The 16,839-nt window shown below is 40.6% G+C and overlaps 1 protein-coding gene across 1 annotated transcript in view; it reads right to left on the minus strand.

Moving 5' to 3' along the window:
- KIF6 (kinesin family member 6) overlaps window positions 1-16,839 on the minus strand; it is a 394,043-nt gene that overhangs the window by 198,798 nt on the left and 178,406 nt on the right. The window contains 3 exon segments of the mRNA XM_030315426.1: window positions 3,854-4,069; window positions 8,906-9,044; window positions 10,141-10,246. Coding sequence (XP_030171286.1) covers window positions 3,854-4,069; window positions 8,906-9,044; window positions 10,141-10,246 — 461 coding nt within the window.

A 16,839-nucleotide genomic window follows, 5' to 3' on the forward strand; every position in this document is an offset into this window, starting at 1 on the left:
AAAACCAAAGTATCAAACTCCTGCTATTTTAAAGAGAACCATATGACTCTTTTCAAAATGTGGGGCTGAACAATCCCTCTCATTACTTCAATGAAACCAAAACAGACATTTAACTTCCAAAAAAACAAGAAGCCCCAAAGCCCCTAACCTTCCTTCCTCTGCCTTGGCAGGCTGCTTGCACAATGACTGTGTAGGGCTCTCTAGTGTATCATGAGTTTGGTTTCATTTTCTTTTAGCACAAGAAATTTGAAAGAAGTCATTTTCGGCATGAAGTGGGGGTGAAAGGAACAAGGGGGAGGGTCATCAGAGGGGAGACAATGGTCTCCGAGTGGAGGATGTCAAATCTACTTGCTTTCTGCATTAAAAGCAGTCCAAAGGATGGTTAATAGAAATTGACCATACCTACATAGGGCAGAAATCCTTCCGAAACCACATGCTTATTAATTTTTTGTATTTGGCTTAGTTTACACAAGTTCTTGTATAAAATAATGCAATAATAAAAGCCTAATCAGCTCCTAGGATCTTAAATATTATAACAAACTATCCCATTACCTGTTGCTGTGCAGCATGGATTCATCCACAGCAATTTTCATCCTATCTGTAGTTTTGCCAAAAAAATAAAATCAATCTCCCATCAGTCCCTCTTCCAAATGGTTAGATCATTATCAATCCATTTGTGAACCTACTCCTATTTAAAGTTATTGCTAGAGCTATATCCAATGACAGTTAAAACAACTCAAAAACTCTTTAAACTATAAGGCTTTTCTCCAAAACTCTTTTACCTCATTTGTACTTGGACTTTACAAACAATTTCCATTATTTTTCAGTGATTTTCTATTCAAGTAAACTTAATGCATTCTCCAAACAAAACTAGTCTGTCTTGATAGTAGTATCAAGGGAAGAGAAGGGTTACTGAAAAAGTTGACTATAATTATGAGTTAGGAGAGAGATTATGAGATGCTGTGGGGAAGAAGAATTATGAGAAGGGAGATGGTGTGGGCAAGAGAAAACAGAAACAGAAAAGGTCTGGCACACTGCGAGGGTGGGGCAGTGATATCTGAGGCCATTTCTGCACAGGCATAATGGTGTGTGTCTTTGGAGAAGGCCAGTGAACAGTCCATAAGCATGGAGTTCTAACATTTGTACTGACCATGACCTTCCATGTCAGCAGAGATGCCAAGCTCTGTTCTCTATAACCAACAATGCCAACTGTGGCACGGCCAGGGGGAGCACTGTTCCTTAACTCCATGAAGAGCCTCACAAGCCACCCACAGACCTGGGGGCCATCTTCACCATTACCTGCTACCTCCATTAGTCACCAAGCCCTGCCTACTCTCCCTCCTAAATGCTTCTGATTCCCTCATCTCTCTCTCATTATTTCCATCCTCTGGCCTAGACTACTATACCATAATGGCCTTCTAATTAGTCATGCAATCTGTTCTGCACAGGATACTCAATCTGTCTTCCTAGCTTTTCAACTCCCCACATCCCAACCATCCTGACCTTTTCACTTTCCAAAATGCTCCTTTCCACCACAAAGGCCCTGAAAGCTATTTAAATAATTCCTTTTGCCTGCGATATTCCTTCCAGCCACACTCCCACTCAATGCCCCCTGTTGGATCTTTCTGATCTTAACTTGAGGCAGGGTTCCCTGGTATGTGCGCCATCAGTAATACAGAGGTGCACTTTTATAATTGTTCAAAGCTCTCCTCTCTGTCGGTTTCTAAGTGCTCTGAGATCAGAGGTTGGGTTTGTCCTTGTATGTTCTTGTATAATATGGGGCTAAAACAAGAACCTATAGAATAAGGATTAGATGAGTTAATTCAAGCAGACAACTGTGAAGAGTACCTGACATATATATAGGGCTGTGTAAGCTATAGTCATAATAGTAATAATTGTCACAGTACCTAGAACAAAGTGTGTAGTCAATAAATATACGTTGAATGCATAAAGGAATGAATAAATTGATGGATGAATTAATGAAGTCACCAATGCAGAGGTCCTCCTTTTTTTTGAACCAGCTGTTACCAATAGCAGAGTATAGGAATGCTGTATGGAAAACATTCACAGAGAGGAATAACTGCTTTCTTTGCCTCCTGCCATTTACCATGATAAATGGTAAAAATAGCATTTTTGATTTCCTTTGATTTTTAATTTATTCTACTATGTTGTTAAATAAATACTCAAAGCAAGGAGATTTAGAATTAAGAGACAAAGGGATATAATATCACAAAGTATATTTCCAGGCTTCTTGATCTTGTCTTTATTAAATAAAATGTGTCCTTCTTAATGAGTGCTATACTCTCATTATTAACAAGCTAAATCCTTTAGAAAACCATGCATATCAGGTCGCCCATCCCAACAAACATTTATACAGAGATTTTCTTGGTTTTTTTTTTTTTTTTTCTAATTTTTTTTAATGTTTATTTTTTGAGAGAGAGACAGAGAGACAGCACAAGCAGGGTATGGGCAGAGAGAGAGGGGGACACAGAATCCGAAATACACTCCAGGCTCTGAGCTGTCAGCACAGAGCCCAACGGGGGGCTCGAACTCACAAACTGTGAGATCATGACCTGAGCCGAAGTCATATACTTGACTGACTGAGCCACCCAGGCACTCCTATAGAGAGATTTTCAAACTATATTGCCAAAAGGGGAAGCTTTTCACCCCTTTGTTCTGGTATGTTCCATGTTTCAGATTTCTCAATGTTTTCAAGAGAAAGACATCAATCACATAACGGTACATTGCACTCTACTGGTCTAATAGAAAGAGAAAATAGCACAAACCAGCCTGGGCCTCTAGCATGGTTCTGTAGTTGTAGAATTGACATACCAATCATGGGCACCTGGGTGGCTCAGTCGGTTAAGTGTCTGACTTCGGTTGAGGTCATGATCTCATGGTTTGTGGGTTTGAGCCTCGCATCGGGCTCTGTGCTGACAGTTTGGACCTGGAGCCTGCTTCGGAATCTGTGTCTCCCTCTGCCCGTGCCCCACCATCCACCCCCACCACTTGTGCTCTGTCTCTCTCTCTCTCAAAAATAAATAAACATTAAAAAATATTTTTAAAGAAAGCCTGACATACCAATCAAAAACTACAAGTTGGGAGAAGTGCCTCCTTGTCAATCCAACTGTGCGAAATCCTATCTGACAAAGTTTTGTTTGTTTATTGTCCATTAAGGCAGACTGTAATAATATTGTTAAATTATTTTGCTACAAAGAGCTTATTCAGATTTAGAAACAAATACTGTGTCATCACATTGGCAATGAAACATCTGTCCTTATTCTTTCCCTCCTGTGGAGGAAAGGTTATATGCTCCTTTCTCTAATGTTAACTTTTCTCCTGTTGCCTTGGACCCATCTATTTCTGCCTCTGAACTCTGTGATAATTCATACTTCGTATTTTAAGTTCAGTCATCAATTTTGGAAACTAGTATTTAATTTAAGAGTTGTGATAGTTATAAAAAATAATTCTAACAAATAAGTTGTCATTTCTTCACCTTTGCATATTTCAAACTAAAAAATGGTATGCTGAATTCCATTATGGAGAATGAGGAATGCCAGGATTGTTTTTTGTTTTTTGTTTTCCTTTTGAGGATAAACTTAACCTGGGAATTTTTGTTATTGCTGCTGAAGCTGCTGCTGGTACAACTTTAAAACCTCTAGAAATATTAGTGATAATAACAGCAATTGAATTACAATGATGAAGAACAGCATGATAAAATTATAACCGTTTCCATGTTTATTTATTTTTTCTATAGACATATAATTTATGATAGCCTATGTTTTCTCATTTAAGCCTAGGTTCTCTGTATTTAACATAATATAATTTATATTTATAAATAAATATAACTGACCTGTTTTTCTGTGGAGCAAACTGGATCTGTACCCAAAAGTGTTGACGTCCTGGACCTGTGTGGGAGCTGAGGATGGCAAAGTCCTCAGACCTTCTGGGTTCCCAGGTGGAAAAGGTGAACTCTGTGAGTGTCCACATTCACTTCTATCCATGCCAGATGAGTGGAGAGCATCCTGAGCTTTCTTCTTTTCCTTCTTTAGCATATTGACCAGAATATCTGAAACTTGATTAAGGATTTAGTGACTCATGCTAAATTGCAATGATCAAAATACTGTTTCTGGGACACCTGGGTGGCTCAGTCGGTTAAGCATCTGACTTTGGCTCAGGTCGTGATCTCACCACTTGTGGGTCTGAACCCTATGTAGGGGTTCTGTGCTGACAACTCAGAGCCTGGAAACTGCTTCGGATTTTGTGTCTCCCTCTCTCTCTCTGCCCCTCCCCCTCTCACCCTCTGTCTCTTTCTCTCTCTCTCTCTCTCAAATACAAATAAACACTAAAAGAAACCACTAATGTCTCAATTGAGGTTAATATTCCAAATAATATTTGCTATTTTTCACATGGTAAAGAGACCACTAAAGGAAGACTTCAACTTCCTGAAGTCATTTATCCAGTTACAGACAGTTTAGGAAGCTAGTCAATATGGCATCATTATATGAAAAATTAGCAATCCCAAGGTGTTTAAAATATAAAGACTTAAAATTTTTATGAAAGGGTTTATAAGAAATGAACACTTAGTAGGAGCAGGCAGTGGAGCTATGCATGTATCTGTGAGTAAGTAAGACCTGAATCCAGGAAACTGCTCAGGAGGCAGCAGGAGCAGAGAGGGAGAACACCAGAGTCCGCCCAGCTGGCAGACCAGGCAAATCAGTTCTGGTGGCCAGAGCACCCCCACATTCAACACGTTTGCATAGCATAGATTCAAATGGGACTTGAAGTCACTTTAAAAAAATCCCTAAATCTTGGTCCCAAATGCAACTGAAAAGAGATGAATTCTTATTACAGATACGTTACTTTAAAATGCCCCTCTTGCAGGCCATTTCAATATACTAGGTGCACTGATGATAACATCACTGCATTCCACCCCACTTTGCTGTTCTTTCGGGCTCAAGATGCTGAGAACTCTGAAGAATCTCGGCCACCACTTGAGAACCTCAGAACTCCACCATCCCCAGAGATGGCTTCACTAAAATAGGAGTGAGGAAATATGGATGTGGTGGGGAGAGAAGACTGCTGCTCAGACGCCTGCTCAGACTCCATTTTCCTCCTCAGCTTTGACTCCAACTTCTTGGGAGATTTCTGGAAGTGCAATCACTTTTTCTCTCACAGTCCTTGATATGGCTTCTTCTTTGCCTCAAAAAACCATGTCCTTACCAGAGGTGGTATCTGGGCCTTGTCCTAGCAGAGAAGAACAGGGATCTGCCCACATCTTCCACTCCTTCTCATATGGAATTGATTACCAAGAGCATCAGGGGCTTCCACTGGTTCACACACTGCAGTGGCAACATCCAGTCACTCACTCATTCAATGGTATTCAGTGGAGTTGTACTATGTGCCAAGCACTGTTCTAGGCACAGGGATGAAACAATGAAAGGGTATATTGGCTTCTTGCTCTCACAAAGCAGATGTCCTACTGGGGAAAGACAGATTTCATGCACATGAACCAAACATTAGAGAATGAAAGGGCTGGATAACTAATTTTAAAAAGGTCAAGAGGGCTGCCAGGTGGCTCAGTTGGTTAAGCGACCAACTCTTGATTTCAGCTCAGGTCACGACCTCATGGTTTGTGGGATGGAGCCCCTGCATTGGGCTCTGGGCTGACAGTGTGCAGCCTGCTTAGGATTCTCTCTCCCTCTCTCTCTGCCCCTCCTCCACTCGTGCTTGCTCTCTCTCTCTCTCTCAAAATAAATAAACATTAAAAAAAATAACAGGTCAAGAATGACTGAGTGGCTACTCTACATTGGGTGCTCACAAAGGACTTCTCTAATGACATTTAGGCTGAGATCTGAATGACAGGAAGCAGTGGCTGGAGGAAGAGTATCTCAGCAGAGTTACTGGCTAGTGCTAAACCCTAAGGAGAAGGGCCTTGGCAGTTTTACCACCCAATGGACATTTGGCCGTGTCTGGAAGCAATGTTGGTTGTCATACTGCAGTGGGGGGCAGGTGCTGTTTCCGAAGTCTAGTGGGTAGAGGCCAGAGAGGCTTCTAAACATCCTACAGTGCACAGAGCAGCCCCCACAACAGGGAATTTATACAGCCCAAAGTGTCCATAGTGCCAAGGATGAGAAACTTGGTGTTAGAACAACAAGAAGGACACTATGACCAAAGCCTAACATATTTGGGATAGAGACATAGTATGTGAAATCAGGGGCTTGGCAGACACACAATCACGTAGGGCCCTGTGATCCGGAGTAAGGAGTTGAGGTTCATTCTAAGTATAGCAGGCCCTGGCAGAATTTAAGCAGAGACAGACAGTGTTCTGAGGTACATTTCATAAGATCAGAGTACAGATTTATCTTCTTGGCTGCCTTCCTTCTTCCCCACCTTTCCTTTGTCTTCTTCCCCTGCCCATTCCGTTGAACTTGGGCCTTCGTTGTGCGAGGTACTAAATGACATGCTGTTTGTTACATGTTTAGTGAAGGGCAGTCTGAACTTTATTCATACTGATAATGTCACTGAAATGACACCATTTTCTCTCCCTTTCCAAGAAGAATGTTCAGTGTCATTCACTGTCATTTTGGTTGCATTACTGTCTTTTGCTGAGCTCAAGTATTACCACCTGTTTTTCCTACAGACCAGGTCTTTCTCATTCCTCCTGTCAGTCTTCACCTTGGTGGTTCTACAGACAGGATACGAAAATATCCTCCAACCTGGCTATGAGAAGCTTTGAAATTTCAGCAGCCTTTCTTGGTCATTAGCCATTGGATAAGTATAAGCTTTGTGATGAGTAAATCTGAGCTGCTGTTTTTCCTTCTGAGTTTGCCCATCATGTACAGAGTCCCACCTCCCACCATGTAACACCACAGTGCTCAAAGCACCTGCTAGTCACTCACCTTACTGGCTTTGGCCACCACTGTGAGGTTGGCAGGGCAGGCTTCACGTTCCTACTACTGAGGGGTAGGAAAGAGTTTTGCTGAATAGCTGTAGAGCGAATGCATGAAGAGCGAGGATGTCAATCTAGGTGTGAACTTCAGGTTCAGCGATCTTTTCACTATGGCTCCTACACGCCAACACTTTGAATATGAGTCTCACAAGGAGGAGACCCTGCTCAGGTTGTTCTTGGTCAACAAAGACCAAGGGCAGCCCCACACAAGCAGTGGTACCTGGATTTGGCAGTCAGTCAGGGAGATGAGGTAAGTCTCTCTGTCACTCTCTTGTCTAAGTAAACATACATGTGTAAGCCCAGACTGTTCCCTGGCTATCCTATCTCACCTCACCCCTCCTATGGGCACACACATTCAGAAGCCCAGAGGGGGATTAAGAATTGGTCGGAGTGTTTAGCGGGAGCAGATCCTAAAGACAACCAAAGCTAGGAAAAGAAGCAGAGCTCAGACTGGGACTGGGGCTGAGGCTGAGTCCTGGGCTGGGAGCATCCCTGGAGATGGACAGGGTGAAAAGGAATGCAGGGTGAGACTGTGGGCAGCGCTCACAGACAAGGCCTCGTGCAGCAGAGTAATACATGGCTGACCCTACTGCTGCTGGCCGGCTGATAAAGGAGCTAAAACTCACTTGGATCAGGCATACAGGGTCTGCTAATACTCGGCTCAAAGTAGAGACTGAGGTCAATCAGGCAGTGTGCCTACCTTGTATGTGGTCTGCTTTTACCTCTTTATTAGTGGATGTCCTTCATGTATGTTCTTTTCACGCATTTTTCACATTGACTGAAGCTAAAAGACCCGTTGGTGCTTTTTAAAAACGAACAAACAGGGGCGCCTGGGTGGCGCAGTCGGTTAAGCGTCCGACTTCAGCCAGGTCACGATCTCGCGGTCCGTGAGTTCGAGCCCCGCGTCAGGCTCTGGGCTGATGGCTCGGAGCCTGGAGCCTGTTTCCGATTCTGTGTCTCCCTCTCTCTCTGCTCCTCCCCCGTTCATGCTCTGTCTCTCTCTGTCCCAAAAATAAATAAACGTTGAAAAAAAAAAAAATTTAAAAAAAAAAAAAATAAAAAAAAATAAAAACGAACAAACAAAAACACCTGTCTGTAAGAACTGACCAAAATAACTTCTTATGCATGTTTCAAGTCTGCAAATGTACCGACAATGTCAAATCTTGTACGAGAAGCTTGAAAGATATGACAAGAAACAATACCAAAGAAATGCTGCGGAGACCTGAGGTCTAACCCACCCAACAGGGGCTCTTCAGAGGTAACCACCCAGTCCCACTGGAGGCAGCTCCCTGCTCTCAGACCCCAAACACACTGCCTCCTAGAGCCAAAAAGGTTTCTATCTTGAACACTCTTCACTCACTTCCAAATTTGGGAACATCTGTAAGTAGAACCCGAAGCAGTAGATCTGGCTTTTAAATAAAAAGTTACATTTAAATCAATCTCTGCTCTTCATAAGCTAAATACCATTTGTCAGTTTTCAGCCACCATTTGAGTTTCGCCCACACACCAGCCACAAATTCTGGGCCATGGTGAGGCTGTGGTCAGCCCAGCGTCCGGTCAGTTAGCTAAAGATAACCCGCTAACTTTTTGGCTCAGAACTGTAACAGAAAGAACACAGCAGAATAGTCCAAAAATATATATTTTCTACAAAATTTAATGTTAAGAGATGGTGTGAAAAAGACCACACTTTTCAATAAACTGAAATATTCCCCCATAATGTAAATGTATCTGGCTAAAAACAAAGTAATTTTTTTTTCTTTTATAACGACTGTGTTTTTCACTAGCCACTACATTTTGTTTGTGGAAGGGACCTCTTCTAAATGAAAAGAAGCAGTGTGAACCGGAAGCAGGGCGGGGACCTAGGTGATGTGGCCAGGGGAAGACATGGAATTGTGCTCACTTCCTCTTTTAAGCCAGTAGAGGGTAAGTTCCTAATCACTTCAGAAAGGATACTGATTTCATTATCCCTCTGCTGTAGAAGGTCTCGTAGCTTTTTATATTCTTTCTCTTTTAATGGTTCTTGGCAGTCTTGATCTTTGATTTCCGAAGAGACTGTGCTTTTTCCATGGATCTTCTTGTCATTCAATAGTTTCTGTAAGACGAAATAAGAGCTTAGAGTCCGTATCTCTTTTCTTTTTTTTTTTTTTTAAACTTTTATTCAGTTTTGAGACACAGAGAGAGACAGAGCGTGAGTGGGAAAGGGGCAGAAAGAGAGGGAGACACAGAATCCGAAGCTGGCTCCACGCTCTGAGCTGTCAGCACAGAGCCTGACATGGGGACCGAACCCATACAGTGAGGTCATGACCTGAGCCAAAGTCGGCCGCTCAAATGACTGAGCCCCCCAGGCATCCTGTCTTTTCCAAATTTCTTAGTTTCTTGGACTCTTTTCCCCTTTGACAATTCTTTGCACAAATCAGGCATGAATGTCCTTTCTTGCCTCCTTGTCTCTGCCAATGCAGCTGCTTTAGCTCCATGTGTCTTCTTCTCCCTGCCTCTCTCCCCTCCCCTTCATCTTCTCTGCTATCATCTCTCTCCTTCCCTAAACTTGGAAATTCTTACTCAAACATTATCTCCTCTTGAACTTCTTTCTCCTTCTCCTTAACCCCATACCATTTGATTTACACTTTAAACAATAGCACTTATGATGTGTTATAATTATTCTTTCCATAGATGTCCCCTTCGTGACCTTTCTTATTCAATTTTGCTTTCCCGGGGCTTCGCCCATAGAAGACTCACAACAAATGCTTATCATCATAGTGAAGAATGCCAAATCACAAGTGAGGTAGAAATAAAGGTTAATGATATTCCCACTGTGTCATCATGAAAGGGTAAAACATAAGGCAGAGAAAAACTGAGGGTTTATATGGATAAATCTAATCTGCTGCGGAAAATGCAGGACACAACTTTCTTGATGTATCTTGAAAAGAAATGGTTCTTGAACATGGAACTATTCTGTGCACAAGGTAGAGATTCCTGGAAAAATAACTACAAGTTATTCACTGGCAGGCAAGATATGACCTCTGAAGAAGTTCAATAAGCCCAGCTTTGTTTGAAGATCATGCCATTCAGGACATGAGAAGCTGGATCTTAATCTTTTCAGGGTTGTAAGAGTTGGTCAACTAGCAAACTGTATTGCAGTTTCAACATGGCAGACAATGGCTTCTACTAGAGGAAATGTTTAAATTTACCTTTAAATAATGGAAACAGTGATGAATTTTACGCATATCAGTGCCAACCTCTAGTCTACTCTCCGGATCTTGGTCTTCCAAAAAGGAGGTTATTAGTTTTTCCAGCCTAAAAATACATAATGTATGAGAAGCAACTATGAGCTAGAAACTTTAGAAATTTTAATGGTATTACTTGGTTGGTTAACATTTGAAGTACAGGATACTGTTCCCATTTCTTTATGAAAATATAGTTATCTGATTTAACTATAAAATTTAAGGGGAAAGAAACATATTGACAAAGTGAAATGTGAAATGATGCAACTATTTGACTAATTTCCAATAAGTTTTCATACACGGCTTTCAATTTGAGTCATTTGATTTCTACAAAACATGCCCTCTGGCCAAGCTGAATTTCCATGCCTCTATGCCTAGCTACCACATTGCCAGAGAAAGTAATACAAAAGTTTTCTTTTTATTAGTTTCATTAAAGATTAATGCACTCCACCTCAGCTGGAACCTCAGTGATGCTCCACAACCCTGTTAACCCTCCCTGGTTGACTTATTTTTTTAAAAAGCTTTTATTTAAATTCAAGTTAATTAACCTACAGTGTAATACTAGCGACAGGTGTACAATGTAGTGATTCCTTACTTCCATATACCACCCGGTGCTTAAAAAAATGGGCAGAAGACATGAATAGACATTTTTCCAAAGAAGACATACAGATGGCCAAGAGACACACGAAAACATGCTCACCATCACTGATCATCAGGAAAATACAAATCAAAACTACAGTGAGATATTATCTCACAACCATCAGAATGGCTAAAATCCACAACACAAGAAACAACAGATGTTGGCAAGGATGCAATGAAAGAGGAACCCTCTTGCACTGTTGGTGAGAACGCAAACTGGCGCAGCCACTCTGGAAAACAATATGGAGGTTCCTCAAAAAGTTAAAAATAGAACTACCCTACAATCCAGCAATTGCCCTACAAGGTATTTACCTAAAAGTTCTAATCCCTGGTTGACATATACTCTTCACAGAGGCTGTTCCAAGACTTACCACAGCCCTCAAGCCTACCAAACCTCTCATTCTGTCAATACTGTAACTTCCCGCTCGACAGAGAAAGTCAGAGCTGTTCTGAGGACTCCTCCGATTTGCTCTTCCGTCACCTCAGAGCATCTCTTCCTTACTACTCAGGCCCTCTTCTTTCTTTTACATATTTTGTGTAATATCTTTCCTTCTCCTGCCAGTTCTTGCCCCCTGGGCTCCCTTTAGGCTTCTCCCTGGGTTACCTCCTATTAATCACCTCCTTTCTCTTACCTCATTGTCACCTCTCCATACTCTTTCCCTCCTGCTTATAATGATGGTCAGATTTTTTCCTATTCTAAGATGAAACAAAATAGAAAACAAAACACCTGTCCTTGGCGGGACCATCCAACCACGCTATTCTGAAGTCCTAGTTCAGTTTATGCATTTGTGTGCTTACTACAGTCTCCATTGTACTCCAGAGCCAGTGTAGCGCCTTAGCTCCCCAGTAGTTTATAAGCTTCACGAAGCAGTGCTTGGCTCTCATTCATCCTTGTGCTCCCCTCCCCGACCCGTATCTAGAGCGTGCACACTTGAAGTTCTCAGTACAAATGTGTTCATTAGTTAACGGATTCATTTCCAGGGAAATTATTCTCCTCTGTGTTGGGATGGAATGCTTTATAAGGAAGGTATAAGGACGGCAATCAGTATCTAAGATGCTAAGTATCATAATACAGCAGCAGCATATCTTTCTCATATTATTATGAAAACATTTGCATACTATCGGCATCTTTTTTTTTTTCACCTGTATACATTTCCCTTCTGCTGTTAGTATCAGCCCACTCAAACTAGATGTAATGATTTCCATCTACAGCAGCTTTGGATTTCACTTTTATTTCTTCCTATAATCTGTGACATGTGACCGCTGATATTTACAGGTGTGAGACAATTTATATTATAATTTTTTTATGGAGTTTCTTCAGGTGGAGGAATACTTGTCATTTGCACTATTTGCTGACTGACATGTTTCTTTGTAGAACAGAGCTTCAAACCACCAGACACACAAAGAGATTCATTTCTGATACAAAGATTTTTTATGGCTTTTTATATAAAATATTATAAAAATACATGTTTATGAGAACAATTTCAAACAATGCAGATATGAATAAAGCAAATGTGTCTCTCCAGTTTCCTCTCCCCAACACCCTGCCATCATTTTCACCTTCTTTATTCACTCTCAATACCTTGGGAAATCTACTGCTAATAGTTGAAATATGTTCATCTAGCTCTTAACCAAGGCGTCTACCTATACCCATGTGTTTACAGATTTTATGTTGCTTTTTACAACACAGAGATCACATTCTGAATAGTATGCACCATGATTTTTCTAAACAATTTATCACAGATAATCTTCCATTTCACTTCATTTTTGTCCTCATTTCATAACATTTTTAATGCATTAATATATTTCATTATTATATACTTCATTTTAATAGTTACATAGTATTCCATAGCATGGGTGTGCTGATCCTCTCATGATGAACACTCATTTGACATATTCGTAGTTGCTACTTTCCTCTGTAACTATGAGGAGGACTGGATCTACAATTCCCACCCAACCAGGCTTCAAATGTTTACCTACTTGTATTTTCCCTGAACACGTTTCTCAGAAATTCTGGAGCTCTTAAAAATCCCTATTAGTTCTAGGACATACCCACTCTTTAGAGTAAAAAAAAAAAACACATTTATGATTTTCAGTATATATACAATTTTCAACAGATACTCTCAGGTTAGAAGCAATGATTAATCTATTCTTCCTTTTGGCTTCTTCTTTAGAAGACAATTTCTTCTCTATAGTTTGTTCAGAAAGCATATATTCTAGGAAACATCCCATGAAGGAGGGCCAAAGTGGAATCCTAGTCCACAAGAAAGCACTGTAAGAAATAAGCCTGCTGATTAGCTGAGTGACCACACACAGATCATTCAATCCCGCTAGGCTTTGGCTACTCCATCAAGACTCTTGTCCTGAACAGTAATAGTATAGGCTTACAAGGAGGACTAGGAACTTCCGCCTAAATGAAAAAACTGGGTTGCTCTACCTTTTCTAGTACAAAACTAAATCTGGTACAAAACTAAGAATGAAGATGAGGACTTTTGACATGCAAGTTTTTTTTCTCAGTGCTTCAGACCACAGAGCCTCTTTAGATAAGAAAAATGCCTGGGCTTTCCTTCATACCTTTGATTTGTTGTAGAATTTATTTCCTTAACAACCAAGGACTTGGTCTAACAATTAAAATGCAGAAAAATGGCTAATTCAAATGTTCCTAATGTACTCCTCTAGTAGTTAAGAGTGAACGATTGACCCCAAATTCCCTGCATTTTCCTATCTCCCAAAATAGTTCCCAAGTTCATACCTAGTCACTGCCCCTGCTGAGGGCTCTCCCAGATGCCAGAACATTGCTGGATAGTGAAGAACTGTTTGCAGAAAAGGCTCTTTAGGGAGGTCAAATGATTATAATAAAGTCCTTTCTTTAGGAAAAGCCCAAGTAAACCAAAAACTACTTTTTCTCTGCTTTCACTAGGAGAAAGAATCCTAGGGGAGAAGTAAAAGTAAATGTACATGCAGTTCTCATCCATATGGACAGGAAAGATCATAGATAATCTACCTGTGTTGGAAGACATAACCTGGCTAATGGCAGGTGACTGACAGGTGTCTGGTGACTATGCGAGATGCCTCTGACATCTGTAGCCTAGTCCAGCGACTTGACTGTACTAAACATTCAGTATCTGAACACATAACAAGAACTGACCATATTTCCTATGTGCTTTACCTCCTTGAGACCACTTCATTCCTCTCTTTCTGTTGCCAGTATTTCTTGCCAAAAAATGAAGTTTGTCTGCAGCCACATTTTGGTGGGAATTTAGGTTTAATAGTGTGAATAAAAAGGCAGAGCAAGTTAATTATCATTAAAAGTAGCTAATATTACTTGAGCAAGTACTAAATGCTAGATACTATTCTGTACCTTTTAAATACATCATTTCCTTAATCTTCACAACAACTAGGTGAGAAAAGTACTATTATCATCCCCTTACCTTAGGTGAGGAAACTAAGGTACAAAGGGGTTGAATATCTTGTCCAAGGTCACACAGCTAGCAAATGGCAGAGCTGGCATTCAAACTCAAGCAGGCTGACGTCAGAATCCGAGGTTTTAATCCCTATAGTTACCATACTATCGCAAAATTACTAACTTCATTACCCATGCTGGGTAATGTATATCTAAAGGGAAATAACATACTTATGAGAATTCTTTGAGGAGGTAAATAGTTGAATAGATAAGCAAGAAATAACTGAGCAGCAGTTGCTTAGATCTTAACAAAGCCACTGACCAGCTTGGTTAATAAAAACAAGAGAAGTTGAGAAAGAATCAGAATGCCCCACATTAGCATATTAATTAAATTATTGCCATTATGTACATAGTTAAGCAACTATTTAAAAAATGGTGAAAATGTGTATTTATTGACATTAAAAATATTTATGCTATATTATGATAGGTAAACAATGAATCCCTTTACAGTACACTATAACACACCCAAAAAGACAGAAGATAAGAAATAAAAAAAGGGAAGGAAGGAAGGAGGGTAGGAAGGAAAGAAGGGAGGGAGAGAGAGAAAGAAAGAGAGAAAGAGAAAAAGGAAAGAAGGAAGGAAGGAAGGAAGACAGAAAGAACAAAAGAACAAAAGAAAGAAAGAAAAAGAAAAGGAAAGAAAGAGCAGCAATCCTGAGACTTCTGTCCAGTTGCCTTTGGCTCAAGAACATTTATTATCTCACTGTGAAAAGAGACCAGTGATCCAAACTAAACTTGCTCTTCTGAAACATTCTTATGATTATGTTACATTTAACTGTTTATTAAATTAAAATCATTTATACATTGAGGGTGATTATGATGTTCTCATTATTCTGAATTAATCTTTGTTAAAAAAAATTCTATGAACATGTTCCCGTCAGTATTAGCTTCTAAACATGGGTTAGAAACCCTATGTCTATGGTACTGGTTGTGAGAAACCTGGGAGAAAAGAGGAATGGGCATTCCTAAGAGCATACCTAACCTGGGGTCCTCAACCACAGGAATGACTAAAGGAGTTATGTCCCAGGGTGGGGGGTGGGGCAAGGGAGCATGCCTTCATAATTGAGGGACAAAGATAACAGAATTGTCCTACAGCACAATTTTATTCCAGGGAATTTACAAAAACAAGGCTGGGGATTCCAAAGCAATGGGACCTTGTCCTCTGATATTGAGGTGGAAAGAACAAGGCAATAAAAAATATCCCTATTGGTGGGTCAGGGCTATTTTGTGGTAGAACCATGGAAATGCCTAGTATCGCTGAGCTGATGGCTCTTAGGTCATCTGGCTTCTCATGGGTTCTGAGGCAGGAGTAGGCAGCTTATTCCAAACCACTAGGGAGGCGTTCTGATATAAAAACCTAACTGATATTAATTATACCCCAAAGCATCAAAACCTGCCTGACCTCTACCAATCATTTTGCCACTAAAGATGGCTCCATCAAGGATGGGTTGTTTCTTGGGGTGCCTGGGTGGCTCAGTCGGTTAAATATCTGACATTGGCTCAGGTCATAATCTCACGGCTCATGGGTTTGAGCCCTGTGTCAGGCTCTGTGCACACAGCTCAGAGCCTGGAGCCTGCTTCAGATTCTGTGTCTCCATCTCTCTCTGCCCCTCTCCTGTTCACACTCTGTCTCTCTGTCTCTCTCTCTCTCTCTCTCTCTCTCTCTCTCTCTCTTGCTCGCTCTCAAAAAAAAAAAATTAAATAAAATTTTTTTTTTTTAAAGATGGGCTGTTTCTTGATGGGCTTAAGTAGTGTGGATGCTGACAAACTATGGTTACATACTAACATGAGCAACGATCTCAGAAAGAACTGGAAAATAGTGATAAAGATCTAAGAAGAAACTTGATTATTCTTAACTTCTAGGAACATGAAAACCAAATAGGAGGGATGGGAGAATAGTTACACAATTTAAAAAATTGACCATGGTAGATAAGAAATGCAGCTGAACTGTTAGCTTGAAGGATCTCAAATTTTAACTAATTCATCAACCTCTGTTGGTCACAAATTTCTCATTTGGAAAACGTGTGAAATAATATCATCTCTAAACTCTTTATGCTCTATGAAATAAGATATTGCAAGGAAAAAACAGAGGATATTTATTGTCTTATTTATTGACCATCAATGCCTTGAGATTCAAAGTGTGAACAGTAAGTCAACTTAAAGGCATCACCTGGGAACCTCTTGGAAATGCAGAGTCACAGGCCCCATCCGAGACCTACTGAACAAGAACTCAGGCCCCATACCAGACCTGCTGAATTTGCACTTCAGCAACATTCCTGGGTCATCTAAATGCACATTAATATTTAAGAGGCATTACAATGAGGCAATCTATTGTTGAACGTTTTTTTTAAATTTTTTTAAATTTTTTTCTTTAATTTTATATTCAAGAGAGAAAGAGAGAAAGAGAGAGAGAGCATGCAAGCAGGGGAGGGGCAGAGAGATGGAGACAGAATCTGAAGCAGTCTCCCGGCTCTGAGCTGTCAGTACAGAGCTCGATGCGGGGTTTGAACTCACGAGCAGTGAGATCATGACCTGAGCTGAAGTCGGGTGCTTAACCGACTGAG

The sequence above is a fragment of the Lynx canadensis genome, chromosome B2 (assembly GCF_007474595.2).
Source record: "Lynx canadensis isolate LIC74 chromosome B2, mLynCan4.pri.v2, whole genome shotgun sequence".
NCBI lineage: Eukaryota > Metazoa > Chordata > Mammalia > Carnivora > Felidae > Lynx > Lynx canadensis.